This window comes from Rattus rattus, chromosome 2 (assembly GCF_011064425.1).
Source record: "Rattus rattus isolate New Zealand chromosome 2, Rrattus_CSIRO_v1, whole genome shotgun sequence".
Lineage (NCBI taxonomy): Eukaryota > Metazoa > Chordata > Mammalia > Rodentia > Muridae > Rattus > Rattus rattus.
In genome coordinates this window covers 219,040,522-219,067,684 of record NC_046155.1, presented here as the reverse complement: position 1 = coordinate 219,067,684, position 27,163 = coordinate 219,040,522, and the positions used below count along the sequence as shown (strand labels likewise).

General features: G+C 41.8%; 1 protein-coding gene across 1 annotated transcript in view; it reads left to right on the top strand.

The window, feature by feature from the left end:
- The window catches only part of Txlnb (taxilin beta), a 46,584-nt gene extending 44,316 nt beyond the window's left edge, over positions 1-2,268 (top strand). Inside the window, exon 10 of the mRNA XM_032894958.1 lies at positions 1-2,268. This exon is cut by the window's left edge and continues 394 nt beyond it. Coding sequence (XP_032750849.1) covers positions 1-389 — 389 coding nt within the window. The 3' untranslated portion in view covers positions 390-2,268.
- Positions 2,269-27,163: the final 24,895 nt, after the last annotated feature.

Sequence of the window (27,163 nt, the reverse complement as noted above, 5' to 3'; positions counted from 1 at the left end):
CTTCAGGGAGTCCTCAGCCCCCTGTGGGTTCTCAGGCTGGTTCTGAGGGGGGCTGTGAGGCTGCACCTGCCCCTACAGCCTGCTGTACCCCTGCAGAGGCAGAGCTCCAAAGCCAGGGTCTCTCTGCTGGGAATCCCCCAGACCCGAAGCCGCAGAAGCCAGAGGCAAAAGCTTCTGGTCAGGCCCCACTGTCCCCAGCCCAGGGCTCCCTAGCCGTAATAGAGGCAAAATGTGATATTTCGCCGTCCCCAGAGAGTGAGAGAGATCCTGCTGTTGTGCCTGGGTGTGAGTCTAAGGAACATCCCCCACCAGAAGTCCCAGACATCCGGCTAGGCCCTAACACCGGGCTCCCCAGAGAGCCCGATGCCTGTCTGAACGGAGTAGAGTAAGCCTCATCGATTCTTCTGTCTGTTCACCTAGCTCCATCTTTCTCAACAGCAGAAAGTCTGTGAAAGAAACTTCTAGTCCTAGAAAACACATACACACGTATTTTCATACATGTATATAACGTTATCATATAAGCATATTTCACTCCTTACAGATTTTTCTCTATTGCAAGATATTTACATGCTTGTAAAAAATTTCTGCGGGAAGTTAAAAAAAATTCTCTCTCTCTTACACTCTGGATTACAGTAGATTAAAACTGTATGAATCAGAAACAGCACATGCTGTACACAAGGAGGACCTCAGGACGCCTTTAACAGCAAAGGGGAAAATCACAAACAGGTGGTTCTGATCTGCTAATGCTTCTGATTCTCACAGTTAGCTTCCTCCCAACTTCCCAGCATCCCACCTCCCGGGATGAAGCAGCCTCCTCCTGGCTACCTGTGAGAAAGTGGTTGGAAATAGAGAAAGAATCTAAGATTTGAGGGGTTGTGTATACTCAGCATAGAGGAAGCTGGCCCTGGTCCCTGCTTCTTTGGCTACTGATATCTCAGGAAAACACTTCTTGTTGTCTCTAACCTTGTGTTTTATCTCAAAGCATCTATTCCTTCCAAATTCCCTCCTTTGTATCAATATGTATGCCTGGCCCACGTCTCAATTAATGTTAAGTAAAATATATTTTTCCGAAACAGGAATCCACACGAGCTCTCAATAGGAGTAATAAGGCTTACAAAGCCAACACATTTTCTGCTCTAAGGAGTTTTGAACAGGCAGAAATACAAAATTAAAAAGGGGGGATCATACTCATAATTCAAAAATAGCAGGCGAGGACTTTATAGATGTCAAAAGCTAGAAGCAATTGGGATTACCCAAACAAGTTTTATACTCGCATTGTTGACAAAACAAATCCTCTACTAACACTGACAGCATACATTACTCTGCCTAGGCTAAAAGACTATACTAACAAAACAGGAAGAGGTGGGAAGGAGGGAGACAGAAGGAGTATAAAGAATGGACTGTCTAATCTAACTCTACGTTAAGAAGTTGAACACAGGTAGAAATATGGATAAAGGAAGGTTCTTGAAAACTCATCCAGGAAGTCATTCTTCAGTGGTGCATGGTGGCTGTTTGCCAATGCACACAAGGAGCTGGTAGGCAGTAGCCATATGTTAAAGGAATTATAAAACTGTATAAAATTTGTTTGAAGTAGACAGTAAGGGAAAGAACAAAAATACCATTTGGGGAAAAAAAAAAAACCAGGGGAAAAAGCACATCATTATTTGAGAACTCATGTGTTTTCAGAGGCTTTGCATATTATAACCGCACGGGGATCCGGCCAAGTTCAACACCACTGGAAATTAGACATTCAATTAACTCAAAGCCAAATATTCACTATACTAATCCCTTCTCTCTGTTTACAGGAGAAAGAACAGAGTAGGATCATCATAGTTAAGTCTCAATCCAAAAACTCAGGAAGACAAACAGGCAGGAGGCACTGACATCCAATAAATTAGGAATTCTAATATCCAATGTTTATTATTTTCATCCAAGAGAATTTCACAGCAACATATCACTCATAACTGTGTGTACCTTTGGCACAGTTTCACAGGCTATACCTTCCCTGAAACCTGTAAAGCTTTAATATAGGCTTTGGGAGACTTATTTTAATAGTCAAAGAATGTTTTATTATAGTACTTTGTGTTCAAACTTGGCCTTACTAATCATAACAACTCATAAGATCTGAAAGCAGAAATCACATCTCTTCTTTATGAAGTTCATATAACTATTTTTAGAGATGCCAAATCTTTCTAGAAACACTGGAATTATTGCTTTCTAAATGTAATAACATAATGTTTATACCAATTAAAAAGGCATTTCTTCCAAGTTTTCTAGTGGTTCATTTTTTAATTCTGACTTTTTTTTCTCTTATATTTTCCAATGATTCAAGAATACCTAGTTAAAATACGACATAATTCTGTTGTTGGTTGAGTTTGGGCTTTCTAAATAAAATGTGTATGTGGTAAATCCTTTGAGAGCCTGAAGGGGAGAGGGGCTAAGGAACAGAGGGAGGGTGAGAGATCTTAACAATAAGGCGAAACCCACAGAGATCTGTGAAGGAAGAGCTAGAAACAGGAGGCCCACATGCATAGCTTGAAGCCATTTCCTACAGGCACAGTGCTAGGAGCTTAATCTCCAAAGCCACATGGGTGTGGAGGTAGGGCCTTTAGAAACTAATTAAAATTAGAAGTTGTAGCAGGATGTGGTGGCCCATGCCTTTAATCCCAGCACTCAGGAGGCAGAGGTGGGCAGGTTCCTGGGAGTCTGAAGCCAGCCAGGTCTACAAAGTTAGGTCCAGGACAGCCTAGGCTGTTACCCAGAGAAACCCTGCCTTGAAAAACAGTAACGGCAACAATAAAGATTGGAAGTTATGACTAGGACATCCGCCATGATGTTGGTGGCATCTGTTGGGGGGAAGGAGACCTGAGCTAGCCCTGCTTTCTTGTCTTTTGGTCTTTTGGTCTGCAGTACCATGCCACAATACAGCAAGTAGGCCCACGTCACTGCTGATCCGATATAGCCCATTCTTTTTATTAAATTACATTCATTTATTTATTTATGTGGGAGTCAGGTGCACGCCATGGCATGATACTGCCTCTCTTTTTTTTTTCCTGTTTGGTTATTTATTATGAGTTATATGTTGTATTTTTTTTATCTCTTTATTCATGGTTTTTTTCTTTCAATTTATTTACATATTTACATCCCAATTGCTACCCACTCCCAGTAACCCCCTCACAGGCTTCTTCCCCCCTATAACCCTCCCCCCTCACCTCTAAGAATGTGACATTCCCCCCCCCCCCGCCCCCAGTATCCTTCCACTTTGGTGCATCAAGTCTCTGCAGGATTAGGCGCATCCTCTCCCACTGAAGGCAGTCCTCTGCTGCATATATGTCAAGGGTGCATGGGTAGGAGAGGACTCAGACCAGCCCATGTATGCTCTTTGGTGTAGCTTAGTCTCTGGGAGCTCCAAGGGGTCCAGATTAGTTGACATTGTTGGTCTTCCTGTGGGGTTGTCATCATCTTCAATCCTTCCTACTTCTTCCATGGGATTCCCCAAACTCTACCCAATGTCTGGCTGTGAATCCACATCTGACTCACTCAGCTGGTGGGTAGAGCCTCTCAGAGGACAGTCATGCTAGCCTCCTGTCTGCGAGTACAACGTAGCATCACTAATAGTGTCAGGGATTTGGTGGTACCATCTTCTTAAGCCTTAAGAACTGTAAGCTGCAAAATAAAACCCTCGACTCTGAATTACTCGGTCTCAGCTCTTTGATTACAGCAACAGAAAATTGGCTTAAAACAAAGTAGTTAATGAGAAAGCAAAACAAACAACAACAAAATCTACTCCTCTACCCGACCATACGGTGCTGCTGGACAATTCTCATGAAGCTAAGCACGGTTTTCTTCAGCCCTCGTCTCCCAGGAGATCATGATCCCAATTTCTTTGGCCAATGTTTTCTCAGAAATCCTCTGAGAGATTTTCTTTCAACGAAAATAAAAGATACATGTTTTCCTATCTTCAGTCCTTGCGACTGCTCCAAGCATTTTCTCCAAAAATCCTTGAGACGCTGAGCTCTATTCTGCCTCTCGATTATTTTTTAATCAGTTCACTCTGACCCGGAAGGGGCTTTCAGTCCACTCTGACCCGGAAGGGGCTTTCAGTCCACTCTGACCCGGAAGGGGCTTTCAGTCCACTCTGACCCGGAAGGGGCTTTCCAAGCCCAGCGTTCCCTGGCGTGGTTTGAAAAGATTGGTCAGCAAGGGTTAGACTTACCCTTGTAGATCTTGTAGAGCTCTCTCTTTCTCTGTCATTGTGTCTGTGTTTTACTGGGTATTATACCCAGGATCCTCACACATTCGAGGCAGATGCTCTGTCATTGAGCTGTGCCCAGAGTCCCTATCTTTTCTTTAAGACATGTTCCCACTATATAAACCTAGCTGACCTGGAACTCACAGAGTTCCACATACCTGGGATCCCCGGGCCCTGGGATCAAAGCATGAGCTACCATGCCCAGCTGACATCTTTAGATCTCCCCTTCTCGCTCTCCCTCTGAGATTACACAAGTAGCATGTGCCAATTTCAAAACTGGGCTCAGCAAGACTAAGGAGAACAAGGAGAAAGAGGTCCTGCCACAAAAGCGCCTCTGTCTATCCTTTTGTAATCCGCACTTTTATCTAATATTTTTAAAAAGAAATAATTTAAAATGTGAATAATCCGCTAAAAAAGATGGTGTCTCTAGAGTCTAAAATGTGTTCCCATCACGACATGAGAGAAGCAGTGATTTCAAATTAGGTTTTCAGAAGTCCTCAGTTAGGTCCATTTTTTTATATTTGAGTGCAAATAAGAGTTATCAAACATTAGGTTACTGCATTACAACAGAGACAAATCTTTGAGACAGGATTCAGGCTTGACCTTGAACTCTGTATAGACCCTGCTGGTCTTGAACTCACAGAGATCCTCCTGCCTCTACCCTGGAAGGCAGAGGGACTTAATCCCTGGGATTAAAGGTACGAATCATCACACCCAAATATTCATATTTTGTGTTGTTAATTTTATTTGTTGTTGTTGTTGTTGTCACTGCTGTGTTTGTAAATAACATTTGTGGGGGTGTGCATGTGCCACGGCCACACATGTGACGTCGGAAGACAAGTTTGTAAAGTTATTTTTCTACCTTTGCATAGGTTCTAAGATCAAACTCAGGCCATCGTCTTACACAGCAAGGGTTTTTCCCATGAAGCCGTCTCACTGGCCCTTCATCTTACTTTCTAAAATCATCTTTTTTACTGAATGTTGAGTTTGCCATAGCAAGCCGGCCAGAGCCTCTTGTCCCTGTCACCCCAGCCTTGGGGCTGCACACACATTCCACTGTGCCCAGCTTTTATATGGGGACTGCTTGTATAGTGTGCTGGCTAGATTTATGTCAACTTGACACAACCTATAGTCACCAGAGAGGAGGAAACCTCTGTTGAGAAAATACCTCCATGGAGATCAAGCTGTGGGCCAGCCTGTAGAGCACCTTCTCAATTAGTAATTGATGGGGAAGGGCCCAGCCCATTGTGGGTTCTGCCATCCCTGGGCTGGTGGTCCTGGGTTCTATAAAAAAGCAGGCTGAGCAAGCCAGGGGAAGCAAGCCAGTAAGCTGCATCCCTCTACGGCTTCAGCATCAGCTTCTGCCTCTAGGTTTCTGCCCTGCTTTGAGTTCCTGTCCTGATTTTTTTCAGTGACAGATCCTGATAGGGATGGTGTAAGCCCAATAAACCCTTTGCTCCCCGAGTTGCTTTAGTCATGGCGTTTTATCATATCAATAATAACCCTAACTAAGACACAGAGCAAACACTTTCCTTGTCCCCACTAAGTCATCTCTCCAGCCCAGAGTGGACGGACATTTTGACGTGATAGCCATGATGACTTCTGTCAACTAGATTGTTCTGTGTTTAACATCTGAAGTCATCTCCTTGGTGACTCATCTGATAAGTGTTCCGTAAATGTGAGGTGCTGCTGTTATTCTGTTAGACTGAACTATGTCGCCAGCTCATAGGCTTCTTTCCAAAGGGCATTTGGGATGATCTCTCCTATCAAAGACGCACTATAGAACTACTTCCTGCACGAGTAAAGACATTTGAAATGTAGAAACTCTTTGATCCCGATGGCGCAGAAATTACCCACGGAAGCTACTTCACTCTACCATGGATAAGACAAATAAGTCATTGCAACGGCACACCAAGGCTAGGCGGAATCCCAAATCGCATCATGTCTCATGCTGAATTTTGGACCCCGAGATTTCTGCGAACATCAGCAACTCTCTCACTTTAACTTTAGTTTATTTGAATGTTTATTGTGGTATGTAATTAAATCATAGAACTACAAAGAAATTCTATTTCCCCCCAGCATGCTTAAGTGATGATATACCATGAAAACACACACACCAGCAGCACCAGGGAGGAGGCTTTATTTTCAAAGGAAAGAATGGTTGATATTTATCATATCAAGTACATCAACCTCGTAACTGTTTCATACAAAGAAAAAGATAAAGATAAAACTTTGAGAATCCCATAAGAAAACTACACATAAACTCGTAGAGCCTATTTCCACTTTTGTGAAAGTCAGCCAGGGTGACTGGCCGGGGTGAGAGCAGTCACCCCACCCTTTCACCCTCTGTCTCTCCCAGGCTGGGGAGTTTCCCCAAATGTGTTTTCCCTGTCACTACTTCATCATCCTCATTCCTGCCTGCTTTCCCTTTAAAACAACAACCACGTTCTTCTCTAAGGAAAATAGAATTGCATCACAAAGCATCTAGAAGAAAGAAAACCACCCCCAGCTCCTTCACACTAACCTCACCACCAGACTTGCATGTCTGCACCATGTGTTTGAACTTCATACCCTTTGCCGTATACAAAGGCAGACGCTTGCTGCATTGTTTACAGAATGCCATGACTACGTACATACAGATACACACTGCTGGACAAAGGAACGTCACACACTGCACTTGAACAGTGCAGCACACACACAGGCTCCCATTCCCCACACTTCAGGTTTACATCCGGGGCACTGGGTAGCTGAGATGTTTAAACTTAACACTGGGTGTGGTGGCACATGCCCTTGGGAGGCAGAGACAGGAGGATCTTCCTGAGTTCCAAGTCAGCCTGGTCTACGTAGTGGGTTTCAGTTGGGCTAGGACTACACAGGGAAAACATCTCAAAAACAAACAAACAAACAAACAAACAAACATAAAACTTGACACAGCTCAAACAAATAAATGCAACATAAAAGAAAAAGCCAAACTCCTCTTTATAAGATAATTCCAAAAATCATAGCATTAGCTTTAGAGTCACAGTTCTAAAAGAGTGGCTCTACTAGAGTGACCAACTACTAGCAACCATCTTTATCTTCATCATATCTGTTAAGTACGGCAAGACTAGCAACCAATGTGAACGGGATCGGGCTAATATATCAACCACGAAGATGAACCAATCCATAGGGACTCAGACTTTGTGTACGTTAAAAAAAAATTGAGAATCCAAGCATTTTCGGTTCTCTTGGCATTTTAACCAAGGAGTAACCTTAGCATCACTGCCTGAGTCCAATGGAGGACACTATTCCAAGAATCACTATTGAATTTCTAGTCCCCAGGCTGCTGCCAGCTAGCTGAGTTACTTTGAAGAAACGTCTAATATTTCTGGGCATCCATTTATTTATTCATAAAATGAGAACCTTGGTGTTGTGGTTTAAGGAAGTACCTTTGTATCTGGCTGGCTTACAAAGTGGAGGGTTTGTGATGGCTAATCTTGCCCGTCAACTTGACTGAATGGAGAAGCATCAAGAGAGTTAGTGAAGCATACCACTGGCTGGGACTGACTGGGGCAGCCTTTTCAGGGAGGATTAACTAAAGCAGGAAGAAGCCCTAAACATGTGGCACTATCTCAGAGGCTAGGGGCAAGGATAGAATAAGAAGGGAAAAGAGAGAAAGCAAGGAAGCGAAGGCATTGTCTCTGTCTGATTCCTGGCCACCATGATGTGAGTCCTTCTATCATCCTGGCACGTCTGTGAAGGACTGACACCTCTGAAACTGTGGCTAAGTAAGTCTTCCTTCCCTACGTTCACACCTTAGGTGTGTACACAGCAACGGTTGACTAATGTGTTTGCACTGGGCGATCTTTGAGGATTTGGGTGTTTCTGATTAAATCTTCAAGAACATGGAAGTAGGTCAAGTTTCCTAGTCTCTTGAGGTGTGTTTCCAAGGCAGGGCCCTGGCACTTCTGGGCAAGGAAAAGGAGACAAGAGATTCCCAACCTTTTAATTTTAAAACTCAGACAAGAGAAAATTTAAAGATTTCCCATCATATATCAAGGTCCTCCTACACATGCGTTTCTGTGCCAGTGCTGCTGTGAGAGCAGAAACAAGACTAAAGGAAATATTTCAGGCCTGAGGACTCCCATCACTTACCTGGCAAGCTTAGTACAAAAGGAAGGACTTGCAAAGACTAGGCAGTCCCTACAGTGTTCAGCAATGAAAAAACACAAAGACAGACTTTAATAATACGTTTATTACTAGTGGAATTCCCAAAACTCCACGTAGAGAACACTCTCCTGAAAATGAATGCTTTCTAATAGCACATGGCTATTTGTGTGTGTGTGTGTGTGCATAAGTCTATGTATGAGTGTGTATTATAATATGTGCTGCTATATATGCAAGTATGCATATAGTTGTTTGTGACTCTTTATGACCAGATATGGCCCTATATAAGCACAATAAATTAAGTATGTAAGTATGTATATTTGTACTCTTGTATACAGTGTGTCAGAGTGTATGTGTGAGTGTGTGTCTGTGTGTGTGTATGTGCGTGTGTGTATGTGTGTGAGTGTGAGTGTGTGTGTGTGTGTGTGTGTGTGTGTGTGTGTGTGGACATGAATATGTGTTGGAGAGTGGGGACTGAAAGCTCACCTTTGAAGGACTGATTTTGATCATGTGGTTAACAGTTTGTTTTTAGAGAATCACATCTTGCTGCGCTTTGATTTGCTCAATAAATCCTCCTTGGCTTACAGCTTCCCAGGGCTTACTGGGTTTGTTTGGTTTGGTTGCTGTCCTTTCTTATTTTGTTAGCTCGCTACCTTCTGGACAAACAGGCAGCTCCATGAGGCGGCAGAGACGGTGGCAGCTGTCTATTAAATAATCGCGCGTGTCCATCAGTCCATGACGACGACTACCATGGACTCACAGCTTCCATCCCCAGGAAGGCAGAGAATGTGTCTTGAGAAATTCGCTGTGCCATTCCTCACAGAGACCTACAGGAGTAAGGAGCAGGCGGCAGCTGCTGGCAAGCAAGCTCTCCTCATGGCTGTCTTCCTGGGGGAGAGGGAAACTCAGCCTTGGTCTCAGTCTCTTACCATAGTGACAGCGTTAAAGTCCAAAAGACGGCCTCTTCAATCTCTCTGCCTCACTACCCTGCAGTTTTAACCGAATCCCCAAATAGTAACAATGTTTCCCTAAACTAAAAGCCAGAGAGAAATGGTTTAGTCCATTTATGCTTTAATCAGTGAGTCAGAAGGTGGCAAGTCAGAGTTTATTGCAAATAGTACCAGCAATCTGTCATGTTCATGACTCATCCTTTCTGTGGGGAGTTTTTTTTTTGTGTGTGTGTGATACAATTCATCTCCTAAAAATATCCAGTATTGACTGGCCGCTCTCTCACAGCTGGATCTGGCTGCTCCTCTGACATTATTAGTTACAAGTATCTTCTAACTCAATTGGAGTAATCTAAAGCCATGTCTCTAGCCTGCCATTCAAGGAATTGATAACCTTCTAAAGTTCTAGGAGATATCTAAATAAACAACAAACAAAATGAAAAAGACAATAATGAAGACATCAAAAAAAAAAAAAAAAAAAAAAAAAACCGAGAAAACACCAATGTCCCGAATCCTGCTAGAAATATTACAGAGTGCTAAACAAAGCAAGCCAGTCAGAGGAACGTGTGCAGACGGTGGATCCATGCACGAAGGTGTGTTGCCTGTGGACAATGTTAATAAAACAGACTCCCAGACGCCCTTATTTCTCTTTACTTCAATCCTAAATAAAGCCATTGGTGAAGCTGCCCTTCTTAACAGAGACCATCTTGTTTGCTGGTGCCCTCAACACCATTTGTCCCTGTCACATAAGACAAAGAGTAGAAGAAATATGAATGAGGAAAAGTCACCAGATACTATCGCTCTTGTTTATCAGACTAAACGTGTTTCAAATGTTGATAACATCTAATATCAGTGTGTCAAATGGGTGGGCACCTAAATTGTTGGTAAGAGTTGGGTTTTTTTCTCAGTTGCTTGTCCAGTTGTAATTTATTCAAGCAATGGGCAATTTGGCCACGGTCATAAACGGTTTCTAACATGCAAAATTGAAAATCGCTTAGCACACAGCTCACTTGTGGTATTTCCATCCCATCCTCAAAGGAAGTTCTTTGTTCAGGTTATCTTCAGTGTGACTGGGGCTGTCAATCACAGAGCCCCTCCCTCTCACCCATCTTCAGTGTGACTGGGGCTGTCAATCACAGAGCCCCTCCCTCTCACCCATTTCTGGGAACTCTCAATGATGGGAATTACTCCCCTCAGTCTGCCTCAGGGCTGAACTACCTCAGCAGAACACCTGGTAAGGTCTTTCACTCAGAGATGTGACAGCTGCAGAATTCCCACAGAAAATGCTCTTAAAAGCTCAACTCAAGAGGCTGGAGAGATGGTTCAGTGGTTAAGAGCACTTGCTGATCTTGCAGGGGTAAAAGTTGTGGGGGGAGGAGATGGGTAGCAGGGGACGTAAAATATCCCTCAAGCATCTCAGGTTTCTCTTCCTCTTCTCCAAGAGGGACTGACTCTTCTTCCTGAAGGCGTTATTTGCCTATATTCGCAAGCGCGTGGTAGGAGGTGTGTTTTATATTTTGTAAAGGCATTTTGTGCCTGACCTCTTTTGCCAACAACTATATATAGATAATATTCACCTACGCTTTGTCTTACAGGAGTAGTTTATTCATTTCCGTTGTCACATAGAAATCTGTGCCACAATTTAGTCATCCTAGTATTGGCCTTTAAATTCTTTCCAACCACTGTTCGTTTAAGTTGTTTCCAAAGAGGGGGAATTACAGGGCTATCGAAGGTCTCTATGCATCTATGATAGATGGTAGCAGTTTCCCAAGGAAAATGTGTCAATCTGTCCCGCTATCAGTGTGCAAGAGTCCCTGTCGCTTCCCGTCTTCCCCTGCATTTGATAGCACCCTTCGTCTTTATTTTAGACTTCGGACACACGTGGTAATGCTCGCTGTGGCTTCTATTTGCTTTTCCGTCACGGCTAGTGAAGTCAAGCGCCACTCGGCGCATGTCTGGCCACAGAGTGACCTTGTCACTGGCATGCACTTCAAGATCTGTCCCTTCATCACCTACAGAGCAGTGCACTTCTTTTCAACTTGAAGGAACGCTTCCTATTTCTGGAAAGTGTACTTTATCTTTGATACACTTGTCAGTAAACTCTGTGGTCTACCTTCTTTAGCTTCCCAATGACAATTTGATGAACAGAACTTTTCAGTTTTAACATTATCCAGTCTGCTACTCTGTGACCTTTTGACACGTTACTTTTGTAGCCCCTTTAAGAAATCTTTATCCCCTTCAAAATTGTGAAGATCTCGTCTCTTGTTACTTTCTGGAAGGCCCATCATTTTCTCTTTTACTCAGATCTATGATCTCCCCGGAGGTGACTCGGGGGTTAATGTAACACAGGATGTTATCAAATTAATTTCTTATATGATGAGGCAATTGACCAAGCACTATCTGTTTAGATAACCTATTGTCCTTTGTTGCAGTTTAGTGGAGTCTTTCTTATAAACTGAATGTCGGTGATACCCGGGCAGGTCTTTTTCTAGACTCTATTATGTCTGACTGGTTCGTTTGTTCCTACATTAATACCAAAGTATTTTAGTTATTGCTATTTATAATATTTTAGCTGATACTATATGTCTTCCTATATAACACAGTATTCCATTCTAAATGCTGTACTTCTCTATGAAGTATTATCTCCAAGATCTTTAAGACAGTACTGCCATGCTTCGTTTCTTTGTTTCCATGTGATATTTAGAATCAACTGTCAGCTTACATATACATACAATGGAGCGTCCATGAAAAATGGACTTAACCTACAAACCAATTTGAAGAGAATTCACATTTTACAACAATGAGTTTTTCAATCATGAATATGATAATGTATCAATTTGTTTCACTGTACTGCTTCAGAAGCCTTTTGTTTCGTTCTAGTAGTTTGCTATTTTGTGATGTTATTAAAATGATGTAACTAAGTTTCACTTTCAAATTGTTGCTAAAATATAGGCACGGAGGTGAATATAGCTGGCAATCATATCAAATTCACTAACAAATTCTAATGGCTACCCATAGGTGTTTTGAGATCTGCTGGACAGACCATGTTATAACCATGTTATCTACAAACAATAACTTTTATTTCTCATATTTAAAAACAATTATCCTCTAATACAATACATCTCAACTGCAGTTTCCCCTCCCAGAATGCCCCTTCCTTCCCCAAATTCACCCCTCGTCCACTTCCCTTCAGAATAGAGCAGGTCCCCAGGCATATCAACTGAACACAGCATTAAAAGTTACAATAAGACTAGACACAAATTCTCACATCAAGGCTGGAAGAAAAAGATCCCAAGAATAGGGAAAAGAGTCAGAGACACATCCGTTCCCACTGTTAGGAGCCTCACCAGAACATACAGCTATCCAGCCATAATGGATGTGCAGAGGGCCAAGCTCCCACCTATGCAGGATCTACAATTGGAGTCCAGTCTCTGTAAGTCTGTATGAACCCTGTTTAGTTGGTTCCATGGGCCATGTTCTCATGGTGTCAACTACTCCTAGAATCCTTTATCCCCATCTGTGGTTTCCTCAAACTCCACCTCGCCCTTATCCTTTAAAACTTGTCTTACATAAGATCAGGATCTTTGATGAGAATCTGAAAGCAGAGGTGATGGGGAGCCTCGACTTATTCTTAATTTCAAGTGAAATTTTGTATTTCTCTATTAGATGGAATGCTGGGATGTTTGTTATACAATTTCTATAAATATTTTCTATTGGATTATAACTTCCTGTTCCCAGATTTTTCATGATTAAATATGATTTTTTAAATAAATCCTTTCTGTTTCTCTTTTTTCTATTTTATCATGTTTTTTTCTATTTTTCTTCTGTGATATATTGCAGTGATTGATATTCAATCATTCATCTATTTTCACATCTTTGGAATGCAATCAACTTGGCCATGGAGTAGTGCCCATTTTATACAACTAGTTTTTAATATTTTGCTTAACAACCTGTATCTATATTCATGGGGGCTTATCTATAGTTCTCTTCTTTCCTTGGAGTGCCTTTGTTATCACAAGATAGAAAGCATATCTTGTCTTTTGTATTTTAGAGGGAAAGTTTGTTCATGTAAGTGTTCCTTTTCCCCTAAATGTTTGGAAGAATTCTTCAGTTACACTATCTGGACCTGGGCTATTGTAGAAAGGATTTAAATTAGGGATTTCGATTTCTAAAGTAAGCCTTCCAGGTTTTGTGTATGGCCCTTGTTGTTTGCTATAGGAATTTAATCCATCGCATTTCAACTTTCATGTTATTTACACAAATGGTTTGCGCTAGGCTCATAATCTTTAAGATTCAGTGAATCTACATTTGCCTCCATTTCATGCCTCTTCCTGGTCTCATCGTCATCAGAGGACTACCAGCCTTAGTACATTGTTCCCCAAACCAACTATTACCCATCAGTTTCCTGTGTTTCATCTCTCGTCCATTGTACATTTGCTTTCTGTCTCATCGCTTGTGTTCATATCCTTATTTTGTCTTGCTTGCGTCTCAGTGCTGTGGACGAAACCCAAGGTTTTCTACAGGGTAAATGCCGGCTAGGTGATAAGATACTCCGACCAAATCAACGTATAGAGGGAAGGAGTTTATTGGGGGTTGGCAGTTTTAGAGGGTAAATCTAGAACCAACAAGGCAGGGATCATGAAAGGAGGCAGCCAGGCATGGGGCTGTGGCCATAGCTATGAGCGTACATCTTGATCCATGAGCACAAGGCAGGGAAAGTCACACTGGGAATGGTATGGAATTTTTGAAACTTCGAAGCCCATTTCTAGTGACACACCTCTTCCAACAAGGCCACACCTTTTCTCTCCATCTTTATTAAACTGGGTATTTCTTATTTACATTTCAATTGTTATTCCCTTTCCCAGTTTCCAGGCCAACACCCCCTAACCCCTCCCCCTCCCCTTCTATATGGGTGTTCCCCTCCCCATCCTCCCCCCATTACTGCCCTCCTCCCAACAATCCCATTCATTGGGGGTTCAGTCTTGGCAGGACCAAGGGCTTCCCCTTCCACTGGTGCCCTTACTAGGCTATTCATTGCTACCTGTGCAGTTGGAGCCCAAGGCCACACCTCTTAATCCTTCCCGCACAGTTCTAAGAACTAGGCACTAAGCATTCAAATATACGGGTCTATGGAAGTCATGCTCATTCAGTCTACCACACTAGTCAAGTCTTCTCCCATGGCACTAAATCCTCATTTCTGGTTTTTCAACCTCATTGAGTTTTTTGACCCCCTTTTCTCTTTCCTAGCTCAGGCATTTAAGACTCCTAAAGAATGGTTTTAAGTATAACCCAGCACTTTTAATCAACATGTTATCATATAACTTTGAAATATTTTCGCTCATCTTTTAATGTATTTTAAGAATTAATACATTAAAATCTGAAATGTTTGTATATTCACCTTTAACTAATGGATTAATACTGCTACACTCATCAACTATACAATGTATACATTTAAATAACGTGGAATATGTTGAAACTTCATGGTCCAGTACATGGCCAGTTTTGGCTACTGTGCCATATGCAGTGCTATATGGATAGGGATCTTCTAAGCCAGGGATTCTCAACCTTCCTAATGCTGTGACCCCTTAAGACAATTCCTCAGGATCTGATGACCTCCAACCATAAAATTAATTGCTACCTCGTAATTTTAACTTGCTACTGTTATGAATGATATCTGATATGCAGTATATCTGATGTGTAACCCCGGCAAAAGAGTCATTCAGCCCCCATAGGGTTAAGGACCCCCAAGTTGAGAACCATTGATCTAAACTATGTCATTCATTAATCCATTTGGCTACTTGTTTTATGAGTCAAAATTTCTACTGTTGTTTTATATTTTCTAGTTATCCATTTTGTTTCATTAAATGTTGCCTTACAGATTACCAGGCATACAATGAATTTAGGTTTGTGGTAAATTTGGTTTGAAATGATCATTTTATTATGAAATATACTTTCCTAAAGTTAGTAGCAAATGTAAATGTGAGTTTCTCGTGGTTAATATTTGCATGCTTTAATATTGTCCACTCTTCTGGTTTCAAGTTTTCTGTATTCTTTTACTTTATAACAGACTTCTATAAAGCAGAGAATTGAGTTTTGTCCTTTTTTTAAAAAAAGTTTGTTTAGCCTTATACAGTCCAACAAACTTTGTTTCCTTGGATTTTATTAATTAATGCATAATATAACTAATATGTATAATTAAATGAATTAGCTTATTTATTTCATAGCTGTTCTATTTTGTGCTTCAACTTCTTTATGTTCTTTTGAATCGCTAACTTATATTATTTTATTATCTCATTTCTTTTCTGTTTAGTATCTTTAGTCATAGATTTTCATTATATTTTTGTGGTTGCCATAGGGATTTCAGCATTCATCTTTAACTTAATGGTATCTAATGAACAGCATGGTCTTTGCAACTTCCTGCTCCAAAGAAGGCTGTTGGACATTTACAACTGCACTTAATACGTTTCTACTATCTTTTAATCATCATCTAATTAATTTAGGGTCCTTCGGTCTTTATTATCTACATCACTGTTACGTAATCCTTGGAGCTCTTAATTTCACTTATCATAGTTTCTAGTTGTAGATATTCCCTTGACTTAACTTCTGTTAATCTTGTTTAATTTTTCTAATCGAATGTTCTAAGCACAATTATTTAAAAGCCATGCCTAATTATTACAACATCTGATTGCTTGAGAAATTTTATATTGGTTTTCAATAATTTTGCCTATAAGCATACATAATTGACTTCAGGGCATTTTCAATTAAAAAAAAAATCTTGGTAAGCACGATCAACAGACAGTTAAGGTGAGAAGCTTAACCTGCTCAGCCATAAATTGAGTGGCCTGAGGCGGGGCTCCAGCCTTTTCAGAGCTGTCTGTCTCCTGTGGTGAAGTCATTCTAGGGTCCCAATTAAGAGCCTGGAATGTTGTGGTCTGGATCCTAAACCACTGGCTGTCTCTGAACTCCAACTCTTGTTCTTGATGCTGCATGAAATTGTAGGAGGCTTTGATGACTTCCTCAGCCTCTTAGTCCTGTGCCTTGAAGGAGAAAGCTAGTCTGAAAGTCACTCTCTCCTTTTTTATTAACCAGTTCCACCCATGTAGTCATTACAGAAGTAACTCCAGAATTCTGTGCTGGTCTATCTCTAACCACTTTCCTCTCCTCCCCTCTCCTCCCCTCTCTCCTTTCCTTTCCCTCCCTTCTTTCTTTCTTTCTTTCTTTCTTTCTTTCTTTCTTTCTTTCTTTCTTCCTTCATTCCTTTCTCACACCCTCCGTCCCCACCTCTTTCTTTCGTTCTAAGACAGTGTTGGTGTTTCATATCAGTTGGTTTGAGTCTTTCCATTACGGAGACCAGGCTGCCCTCAAATGTACAGTTATCCTCTCAGTTTTGTCTCCCCAGGGGCTAAGACTACATGGGAACATTGCCAAGCTTGCCGTCTGAATATCAATTTTGTCATCCTAAGGTTCTGATAATTGATCATGTTTCCTTTGAGCTCAAATTAAATGGTTCCCCCATTAAATTGGCCGGAGTTCCTATTTATCTGAGAATTAATTCTGGAATATGTATTGGGTTAATTTGGCGAAGATTTTTATCTTTACCATGACCTATTACCGTGGAAACGAGGTCATTGGTGAAACCAGGCAATGAATGAGTCTGAGGCCACAGGTGGAAAGTGTACCCAGGTCAGTTAGCAGTGCCTATTCTAGAAAGAAAAGTGCTAACAGCAAACAGGACAAGCGTTCGTCAAGCTGAGCTGCAGTGACTGACAAGTACAGCATCCCAGTAGTTGCTTTGGGCTCACCTACATTTTAAAAAAGCCTATTTATTAATAAGGCAGGTAATTACGCTACTAACTAAATTATTAGCGAAACATGCATCCCACTGACTTGCACATTTCTATTACTTCACAGATGAGTTTGATAGAAGTTTGAATCAGATAGAAAAAAGAAAGCCCGCTGTTGACTGTCTTTGTCCCTTGGGGCTACTGTCACAAAGATACCCGTGACAGAAAATATTGCTCCCAATTGTGGAGTCCAGGAAGTCTACTAATCATGCTCTGGAAGATTTGCCATCTGTGGAGGGCTCACTTCCTCACCTGCAGCCATCGTCATAATATAGCAGCGCAGAAAAGGGAACTAGGGAGCTCACGGAGGTCTCCGTCAATAAGGATCCCAGCCCCCTTTAAGGGCGCTGTCTTCATGATCTCATTCCTTCCAAAGGCCCCGCCCTTCGGCATCATCATTTTGGAAGTAAGGATTTCAATGTAGAAATTTAGCAGGGAATCAAGGATTTGGTTCGTAGCATTGATTGAGATGTGGCTGTCGGGAAATAAATGATCCTAGTGACTACATGCCAAACAGGGACACTGTCATAGAAGGCCTAATGTTCTTTTATCAGCAAGAAAACAAAACACTATGAATTAAAGTGACCAACGAGACAGAATTCTGAACCAATTCAAGACAGTCTAAAAGATTTGTCTAGCTTGGCTCCAGGATAGGACATTAGTAAACTGGCGTTTTGGGAAGATTTTTCAAGGGAGGAGCCTATGTACCTGCTCAGCTTCCCAGCTACTACTCATGCGTCTGCAAGGAACTATCTATCTGATTTGTAACCTGCTTATTTTAGTCCCCTCAAGTTCCTTCACGTTTTGACATCTCTAACATCAGTGTCAGATTCTAAAGCCCATCCCCCCAAACTCCCCTGCAAGGAGGGGCAGATGACAGTGGCTGCCACCCCTGTCACATTCACAATGGGTTTCTGCTGCCACTTGCCTTCAAACTCTACTCGGAGTTGCAGTCTTGCATTCCTGCCTGCCGGGACGGACGCAGCCTCGGCGAGGCGGCCCCGTTTAGCACACAGAGAGAGCAGCAGTGCCACCTACTGAACCACTAGGGGCAGAACTGTCTTTGCAGCCAGTGCCAAAGGGATCTGGCAGGGCAGCTGTACTGGGCAACAGAACTGAAAACCACCTTTGTACAGCAATTAAGTAGGCCTTCTCTTCTGCCAGTCTTCGTGATTGTTCGCCGTGGCCACACTGAAGAGGATCGCGGGAAGCGTATTCTGCTCTGCCAAGGAAAACGGGTTGTGGTTAGGACCTAGGCTGCCTCCCAGGTCAAGTGAGCAAATGCAGCATCAAACAGAGAATGGACTCCTGAGTTCTTACCCTGTGCTAGGCACTGCGTGAGCCACAGAAGTACAAGTAGAGGGGCTAGGGGAAGTTGGAAGGCAGACGTCTGTTCCCTACGACAGGCTGCACGCACAGAACTCAGCTGCATGCAAACATGCCCTGATTTTTGACATTGTAATATGTGTAGTATGTAATATGTAATATGTAACATGTAGCATGTAACTTGTAACATGTAATGTGTAATATGACATTGACCCATGTCTTCTAGAGTTCATGATGGAGAATTGCACAATACACACACACACACACACACACACACACACACACACACACGCACACACACACACACACACAGAGCACAATGTTTTATGTAAGTGTGCGGCTATCCTGGGCCCGATCATGTGATTCAAAGGATGGCATGTGGGAAGTCTGTTCCACAGGTTGCATTGTTCCCGTCACCAAGCTTAAACTAAAAAGCTGTAGTGAGCCCCTCAACAGTTTGCTGTATTTCGTTTTGCATTTAAGTGACCAATTTAACAAATAGTACACTTAGGACTTTATTCTCACAATGGCAGACATCCCATAGAAAATTTTACTAGGACGCCGTTCAAAGTACAGAAAACTTTCCCTGTATTCACAAACTCCTAATAGCCCGCTTCTGATGAGGATGAGCAGAATACATTGTACTGTGCTGAGTGCGGGACACCAAAAAAACCTTACGTCAGTATGCACATACATACATGCATGCATGCATACACATATGCATGCCTACTTCCGTAAGTAAGTAAATGCCCAATTAAGACAAGGAGCTACCACACGATTGTTCCAATATTTGCAGCTCAACAGCAAAATCTGAATGCACTGAGCCCTCTGTCCCTGCTCCCATCCCACCCAATCCAACACAACAGGGAGAGAGATACTAGACCTTCAAACTACTCAGCACACCAACACACACACACACACACACACACACACACACACACACACGAGCTCTTTGTATGGGACTCTATGAGGAGACCGGGTAAAGGCACGCAGTAAGAAAACAGCCAAGCAATGTTGCCTTGGACAGTGGATTGATACATTTAAAGCAGACTGCAGTATGGACAAACTAAACCGTGTTAAGTTATTGCTGAGACAGGAGGCAGGGTGAGGCTGCTGCTGCTTTCTCTAAGGTTTTATTTCTGTTTTACTTGGCTTGGGTGTTTCCATGTGTAGTCCCCAGTGGGAGGCACTGTTTGAGGAAGGTTAGGAGGTGTGGTTTTGCAGGATGAAATATGACTTCGAGAGTTCATAACCATATCCCATTTCTACCTTGCTCTCTTGGCTCCCTGTTGCTTTCTGCCATGCTTACCTGCCACACTGGACTCTCGACCCTCCATAATCACACACAGTCCCTTTCTTCTCTGAGTTGTCTTGGTCCTGGTGTTTTACCACAGCGTACAGATACGGGCTAGGCAGCCTATAACTTCAGGGTTGTGTAGTAACTATTTTTGTTAGCTCTCATTTCCGCCCGTGAGCCTTCATGTTTCCTACTCATTCCTGCTCCCCTCTTCTTGCAAGCTTCTGTGCAATTTATTATTTAATAATTTGTGCTATTTTGACAATATGTTCATGTTTTATCTTTCAGCTGCTGACTTGATAGCATTTTTAACATGCATTATTAATTCTTGTGATTCAGTTAAAGAAGGGAGAAATTTAGAGCACAAAACATATTTTAAGCATTAGCTGTGCACCTGGGAAACACACATACACACACACACACACACACACACACACACATGCACCTAGGTGCCTCTCCAAACCCCAAATCAGAAAAATGTGAATAACTTACGTTGGTCTCTTTGGGAGGTGCTCAAAGCTGCAAAGAACCTAACGGAAACTGGGCTGAGACTCATCCTTCATCCGCCTATCTCCTTCCCTCCATTTTTGTTCCTTCTGTCTCTTATCTCAAAGACCAGTTTGGTTGTCAACCAAACTGTGGGAGACTTGAGGTCAGTCTTTGTAAAGATCAACATAAGATTAAGTACAAACCGTCCTAGGTTCTAGCAGGAAAAGCATCCGTCACACTTCAACTCAGCCTCTCACTCCGAACCTTGGTGACCCCACCCTGGCGATGACAGGACCTGCTCACGCCAAAGCAGCCCACCCAGGGTTCGGACCGCCCTGCATTTCTTGCTCTCTTCCTCCCCGCCACACAAAACTGCACTGAAAATGTTCCTCTTCTCCCATTTCAGTCATTAATTTCTCCTGGCATTCACGCCAATACTTTTACCAAGCTCAGTCACTGTCAATTTTCTTGTTGAAGGAAATGAATCTCTTTTAACCTTACACCAAACCACCTATTAAAAAACACAGGAAGCCAGGTATGGTGATGCACACCTTTGGTCCTAGCACTGGGAGGTCGAGGCTAGCAGATTTCTTTGAGTTTGAAGCCAGACAGATCTACATAGAGACCCTGCCTTGAAGTAAAATATGAAGAAAAAAAAAGTGTAGTGATAGAGTGCATGTCTGTCATGTATGAGTCAATCCCCAAGACCAACAATAAATAAATCCATAATTAAAATAATGAGGTAAGTGGAATGGCAGGGCTGGAGAGATGGCTCAGTAGTTAAGAGTGTATACTGTTCTTGTGGAGGGCTCTCATACCCATGCCCACCCACAGACACAAACATATTCATAATTAGAAATAAAATTTTAAATAAAGGAATAGAACGAGATCAATTTTTCATTATTTCCTCTTGAATGCTTCATGACTATTGGAATTATCAAATATTCAATCTCTTTTAGTAGCTCGCTCAGGCAAGGATACTTTTCTACGCTCATCCGGAATGTAAAAGCTGACACATTAATGAAAACTCTATTTCACGCGGGGAGAAAGAAGCATACGAGCAAAGAATGGTTTGCAATAAAAAGCAAGGCTTTGAGTAAGACTATTTTATAAAAGATTCATTTGTGTAACAGGACAACAAATGAGAACTTATTTTGTCTTGCCCCAATTCCAATAAGGTCCCAAAGCTGAGCTTCACATGTGTTGAGGTCCAGATCTCCACATTTTAAAGAGCAGAGTTACAACACCTTCACAGACTTTTTTTTGGGTGTCCTCAGATGACTATTAGAAGTCTGTTAGCCACCTTTAGCCTGCATTCGAGGAAAAGAGAATTATGAAGAGAGTCGCCTTGATGGGTTCGAATGTCCTAGACTGAATTAAATGGGGAAGTGCTAAGTCAGCTGAGTGTCCTTGTCATGTATCCATATGTAACCAAGCACTCTCTCACTCCTGCACACATACCCCATGCCCGCCATAATGGACCATGACATCAGATCGTGAACCAAAATAGAACTCTCTCTCTTAGGTTGCTTCTGGTTGGAATGAGAAGAGTAACTTCTACATCATTCCAGGAGCCACTTCTGACTAACCTCAGCTTTGTAGCCTATGGGCTAAGCAGGCACTCGGTCACTCCAGAGACTCTCCAGATTCTACAATGTGAGACGGCTCAAGTCAAAGTCAAGAGTCCTCTCTTGGACAGTGTGGGGTATGGGAAAGAGCACTGAGATCTGCTATTGGAGGATCTGTCTCAATGCCCCTCCCCCCCATCATCCTCTTCCTATAGGAGGAAGTATCTTAGTTACTTTTCCATTGCTGTGATCAAACGCCATGGCTAAGGCAACTTATAAAAGGAAGTTTCAGGAGGTCAGAGTCAGTGCTGGCAGAGCAAATGAGTGACAGCTGGGAGCTCGCATCCTAATCAGCATGGTGGAGATCAAGAGAGCGTACTGGGAGTGACACTAGTCTCTTGAAACCTCAAAGCTCTCTCCAGGCTGGAGCGGTGGCTCAGCAGTTAAGAGCACAGACTGCTCTTCTAGAGGTCCTGAGTTCAAATCCCAGTGACCACATGGTGGCTCACAACCATCTATAATGGGATCTGATGCCCCTTCCTGTATGTCTGAAGACAGCTACAGTGTACTCACATACATAAAATAAATAAATCTCTAGAGAGATCTCCTCTAACAAGGGTTAAAACTCTGAACCCTTCCCAAACAGTTCAACCAACTAGAAACCAAGTGTTCAAACATGCACACACTGGGGAAGGGGGGGGGCAGTATTAGTCAAGCTCCTCACTAATCTTTAGCCCATGGCTATCAGTTTGCAAAGCAATTGTTCTTCCCTGTCTAAGAGGAGGAAGCTACTGAACAATGATCCCTCACTATCCAACCTTCCTGTCACTTAAACTTTCAAGTATTGGCATCCAGCCCTCCCCAGTAAATGCATCATGAAGTCACCTCTCAATCAGAGGCTGTGTCAATTAATTTTGGACTTATGGCTGTTCCTTGTCATCGGGCCCCCAGAGTAGCTCAGTCTTAAACAATAGGTCCCCCCCCCCAAATGGGGCTGAGCCATGCATGGTAAGTGCCAAAATACACCTCCCTCCATGGCTATTCATCTTTGGAGGACTCGATGTCTAACCAGAACTCCCAACAGGATTCAAACCTTACAAGAACGGTGAGCTCACCCATGGGTAGCCTTGGCATTCTTTTTTCACTGGGCGCTTGGCTTACCTTCTACAGGAAACGTCGTCATCCTCTCCCACCAAAAGGAAGTAGAGGCTGACGTTTCATTTTAATAAGGTTTTCCTGCAATTATCCCAATGTGTTCGGGCTAGCCAGTGTAAGCAGGGAGTCAAGCTTCGACTTTCATTTCTCCTCTCACACGCTAGATAATTAGTTAATCAGTAGGTAAACAAGCAAATGAGTAAGAAAAAAAAACCAAGCAAAAAACCCAACCAAGCTCTATGGAGGCAACTGGGGAAACTACAGAAGAATCTAGACAAAAAGAACCTGATACAGCAGAAGGAGACAGGTGATAGGTATTCACATTAGAGACCCAACATTTTAATGAACTTTGTTAAGTGAAGTGATTTGCTCTTGTATTACAACATATCATCCTGGCATCTGTTTCTCTAAAAACAGAGATGTGCTAGGGAGGACAGGACCTTTATAAAGCGTGAGTGTGATCAAGAAAACAGAGGAATAGAAATGTCCTTCCGAGGTACTGCAGGTCCAGGTTCAGACAACTGCAGGAAGGTGAATAGTAGGATGAAGTGAGTCACATGAATTTCTTGGTTCCACAATATAAACAGTAGTTATATTTACTCTATGTTCTAAGCTAATAAATGTGCAATAACTTTGTACATTAAAAATGGACATGCTGGCTCCTGCCTGTATCCAGAGCTGAATTGGTCCCACAACCCTATGTACCCAAATTCCATGAGGGAGAGAGCTGGACTATCACAAATGCACACAATCCTGAGAGCTCAGGGGAAACCACCACTTCTGCTCACATTCCTGGCCCAAGAGGAACCACCTAGAGACATCTGGACACAGGAACCTAGGAGCAGTGAGGGACAGGATCCTTCCAATCTCTGCCTACTCCCAGAGTTGAAAGCCAGGTGCCAGGAGTGCTGATACACCTCAGAACAGAGGTAAAACCACCTCTTCTGCTCCAAGGGACACATCTGGAGCCCTCAGGACACTCAAACCCAGGAGCAGTCTGGGACAGGACACTTCTGGTTTCTGCTTGCTCCCAGAGTTGACCTGGTCCCACAGCTCTCTGTACCCAGATCCATCTGGGAGAAAGCCGGTTTCCAAGAGTCAAGCCCAGGAATCTAAGCAACAGAAGACAAGACCACTTAGCATCATCAGATCCAAGTTCTCCCACCAAAGCAAATACTGGATATCCCAACACACTGAAAAAACAAGATTTGGATTTAAAATCACATGATGATGATAGAGGACTTTAAGAAGGAAATAAATAATTCCCCTAAAGAAATACAGGACAGCACAGGAAACAAGTAGAAGCCCTTAAAGAGGAAACACAAAAATACCTTAAAGAATTTCAGGAAAACACAGCCAAACAGGTGAAAGGATTGAACAAAACCATCCAGGTTCTAAAAAAGAAAATAAAGACAATAAAGAAATCACAAAGGGAGAGAATTCTGGAGATAGAACATCTAGGAAAGAGATCAGGAGTCATAGACACAAGCATCACCAATAGAATACAAGAGATAGAAAAAAGTATCTCAGGGGCAGAAGATACCATAGAAAATATTGACACAACCATCAAAGAAAATGTAAAATGCAAAAAGCTCCTAACCCAAAAGATACAGGAAATCCAGGACACAATGAGAAGATCAAACCTAAGGATAATAGGTATAAAAGAGAGCAAGATTCCCAACTTAAAGGGCCAGTAAATATCTTCAACAAAATTATAGAAGAAAACTAACCTAAAGAAAGAGATGCCCATAAACATCCAAGAATTCTACAGAACTCCAAATAGATTGGACCAGAAAAGAATAAATCCTGTCTTATAATAGTCAAATCACAAATGCACAAAACAAAGAAAGAATATTAAAAGCAATAGGGGAAAAGGCCAAGTAATATATAGAGGCAGACCTATAAGAATTACACCAGATTTCTCACCAGAGACTATGAAATCCAAAAGATCCTGGACAGATGTCATACAGAACCTAAGAGAACACAAGTGCCAGCCCAGGCTACTGTATCCAGCAAAACTCTCAATTAACATAGATGGAGAAACATAGATATTAACATAGATATTCCATGACAAAACCAAATTTATACAAGATCTTTCCACAAATCGAGCCCTATAAAGGATAACAAGATGGAAAACTCCAACACAAGGAAGGAAACTACACCCTAGAAAAAGCAAGAAAGTAATATAATTTCAATTAACATAAAAGAAGACAGCCACACAAACATGATCCTACCTGTAACAACAAAAATAACAAGAAACAACAATCATTGGTCCCTAATATCTGTCAACATCAATGGTCTCAATTTTCTAATAAAAAGACATAGACTAACAAACTGGATATGTGAAGAGGACCCAGCATTTTGCTGCATACGGGAAACACACCTCAGTTACAAAGACAGACACTAACTCAGAGTAAAAGGCTGGAAAATAATCCTCCAAGCAAAAGGTCCCAAGAAATACACTGGAATAGCCATTCTAATATCAAATAAAATTGACTTTTAACAAAAAGTTATCAAAAAGGATAAGGAAAAATATTTTATGTTCATCAAAGGAAAAATCAACTAGGATGAACTCTCAATTCTGAATATCTAAGCTCCAAATGCAAAATCATCCACATTCATAAAAGAAGCCTGACTAAAGCTCAAAGCACACATTGCACCTCACACAATAATAGTGGGAGACTTCAACACCCCACTCTCAGCAATGGACAGATCATGGAAACAGAAACTAAACAGACATAGAGAAACTAACAGAAGTTATGAACCAAATGGATTTAACAGATGTCTATAGAACTTTTCATTCTAAAACAAAAGAATATACCTTCTTTTCAGCACCTCATGATACCTTCTCCAAATTTGACCATATAGTTGATCACAAAACAGACCTCAACAGACACAAGAAGATTGAAATGATCCCATGCATCCTATCATATCACCACAGACTAAGGCTGGTCTTCAATAACAATGAAAAATGACAGAAAGTCCACATACACATGGAAGTTGAACGATGCATACATTAGCAGCTTGACAGGACACCGAAAAGCTCTAGAACAAAAAGAAGCAAATAGACGCAAGAGGAGTAGACAGTAGGAAATAATCAAACTCAGGGCTGAAATCCACCAAGTAGAAACAAAAAAGGACTACACAAAGAATCAAGAAAACTAGGAGCTGGTTCTTTGAGAAAATCAACAAGATAGATAAACCCTTAGCCAAACTAACCAGAAGGCACAGAGGGCGTACCCAAATTAACAAAATCAGAAATGAAAAGGGAGACATAACTACAGAACCTGAGGAAATTAAAAAAAAAATCATCAGATCTTACTATAAAAGCCTATATTAAACAAAACTTGAAAATCTGGAGGAAATGAACAATTTCCTAGACAGATACCAGGTACCAAAGTTAAATCAGGAACAGATAAACAGATAAACAGATAAAAACAGATAAACAGTTTAAACAAACCCATAACCCCTAACAAAATGGAAGCAGTCATTAATGGTCTCCCAACCAAAAAGAGCCCAGGTCCAGATGGGTTAAGTGCAGAATTCTATCACACCTTCATAGAAGACCCAATAGCAATACTGTCCAAACTATTCCACAAAATAGAAACAAAAGGAACACTACCCAATTCCTTCTGTGAAATTATGCTTATACCTAAACCACAAAAAGACCCAACAGAGAAAGAGAATTTCAGAACAATTTCCCTTATGAATATAGATACAAAAATACTCAATAAAAATTTCACAAACCAAATCCAAGAACACATCAAAACAATCATCTACCATGATCAAGTAGGCTTCATCCCAGGGATACAGAGGTGGTTCTATATACAGGAAACCATCAATGCAATCCACTACATAAACAAATTCAAAGAAAAAAAACACATGATCATCTCATTAGATGCTGAGAAAGCATTTGACAAAATTCAACACCCCTTTATGTTAAAAGTCTTGGAAAGATCAGGAATTCAAGGCCTATACCTAAACATACTAAAAGCAATATACGGCAAACCAGTAGCCAACATCAAACTAAATGGAGAGAACCTTGAAACAATCCCACATAAATCATGGACTAGACAAGACTGCCCACTCTCTCCCTACTTATTCAATATAGCACTCCAAGTCCTAGACAGAACAATCAG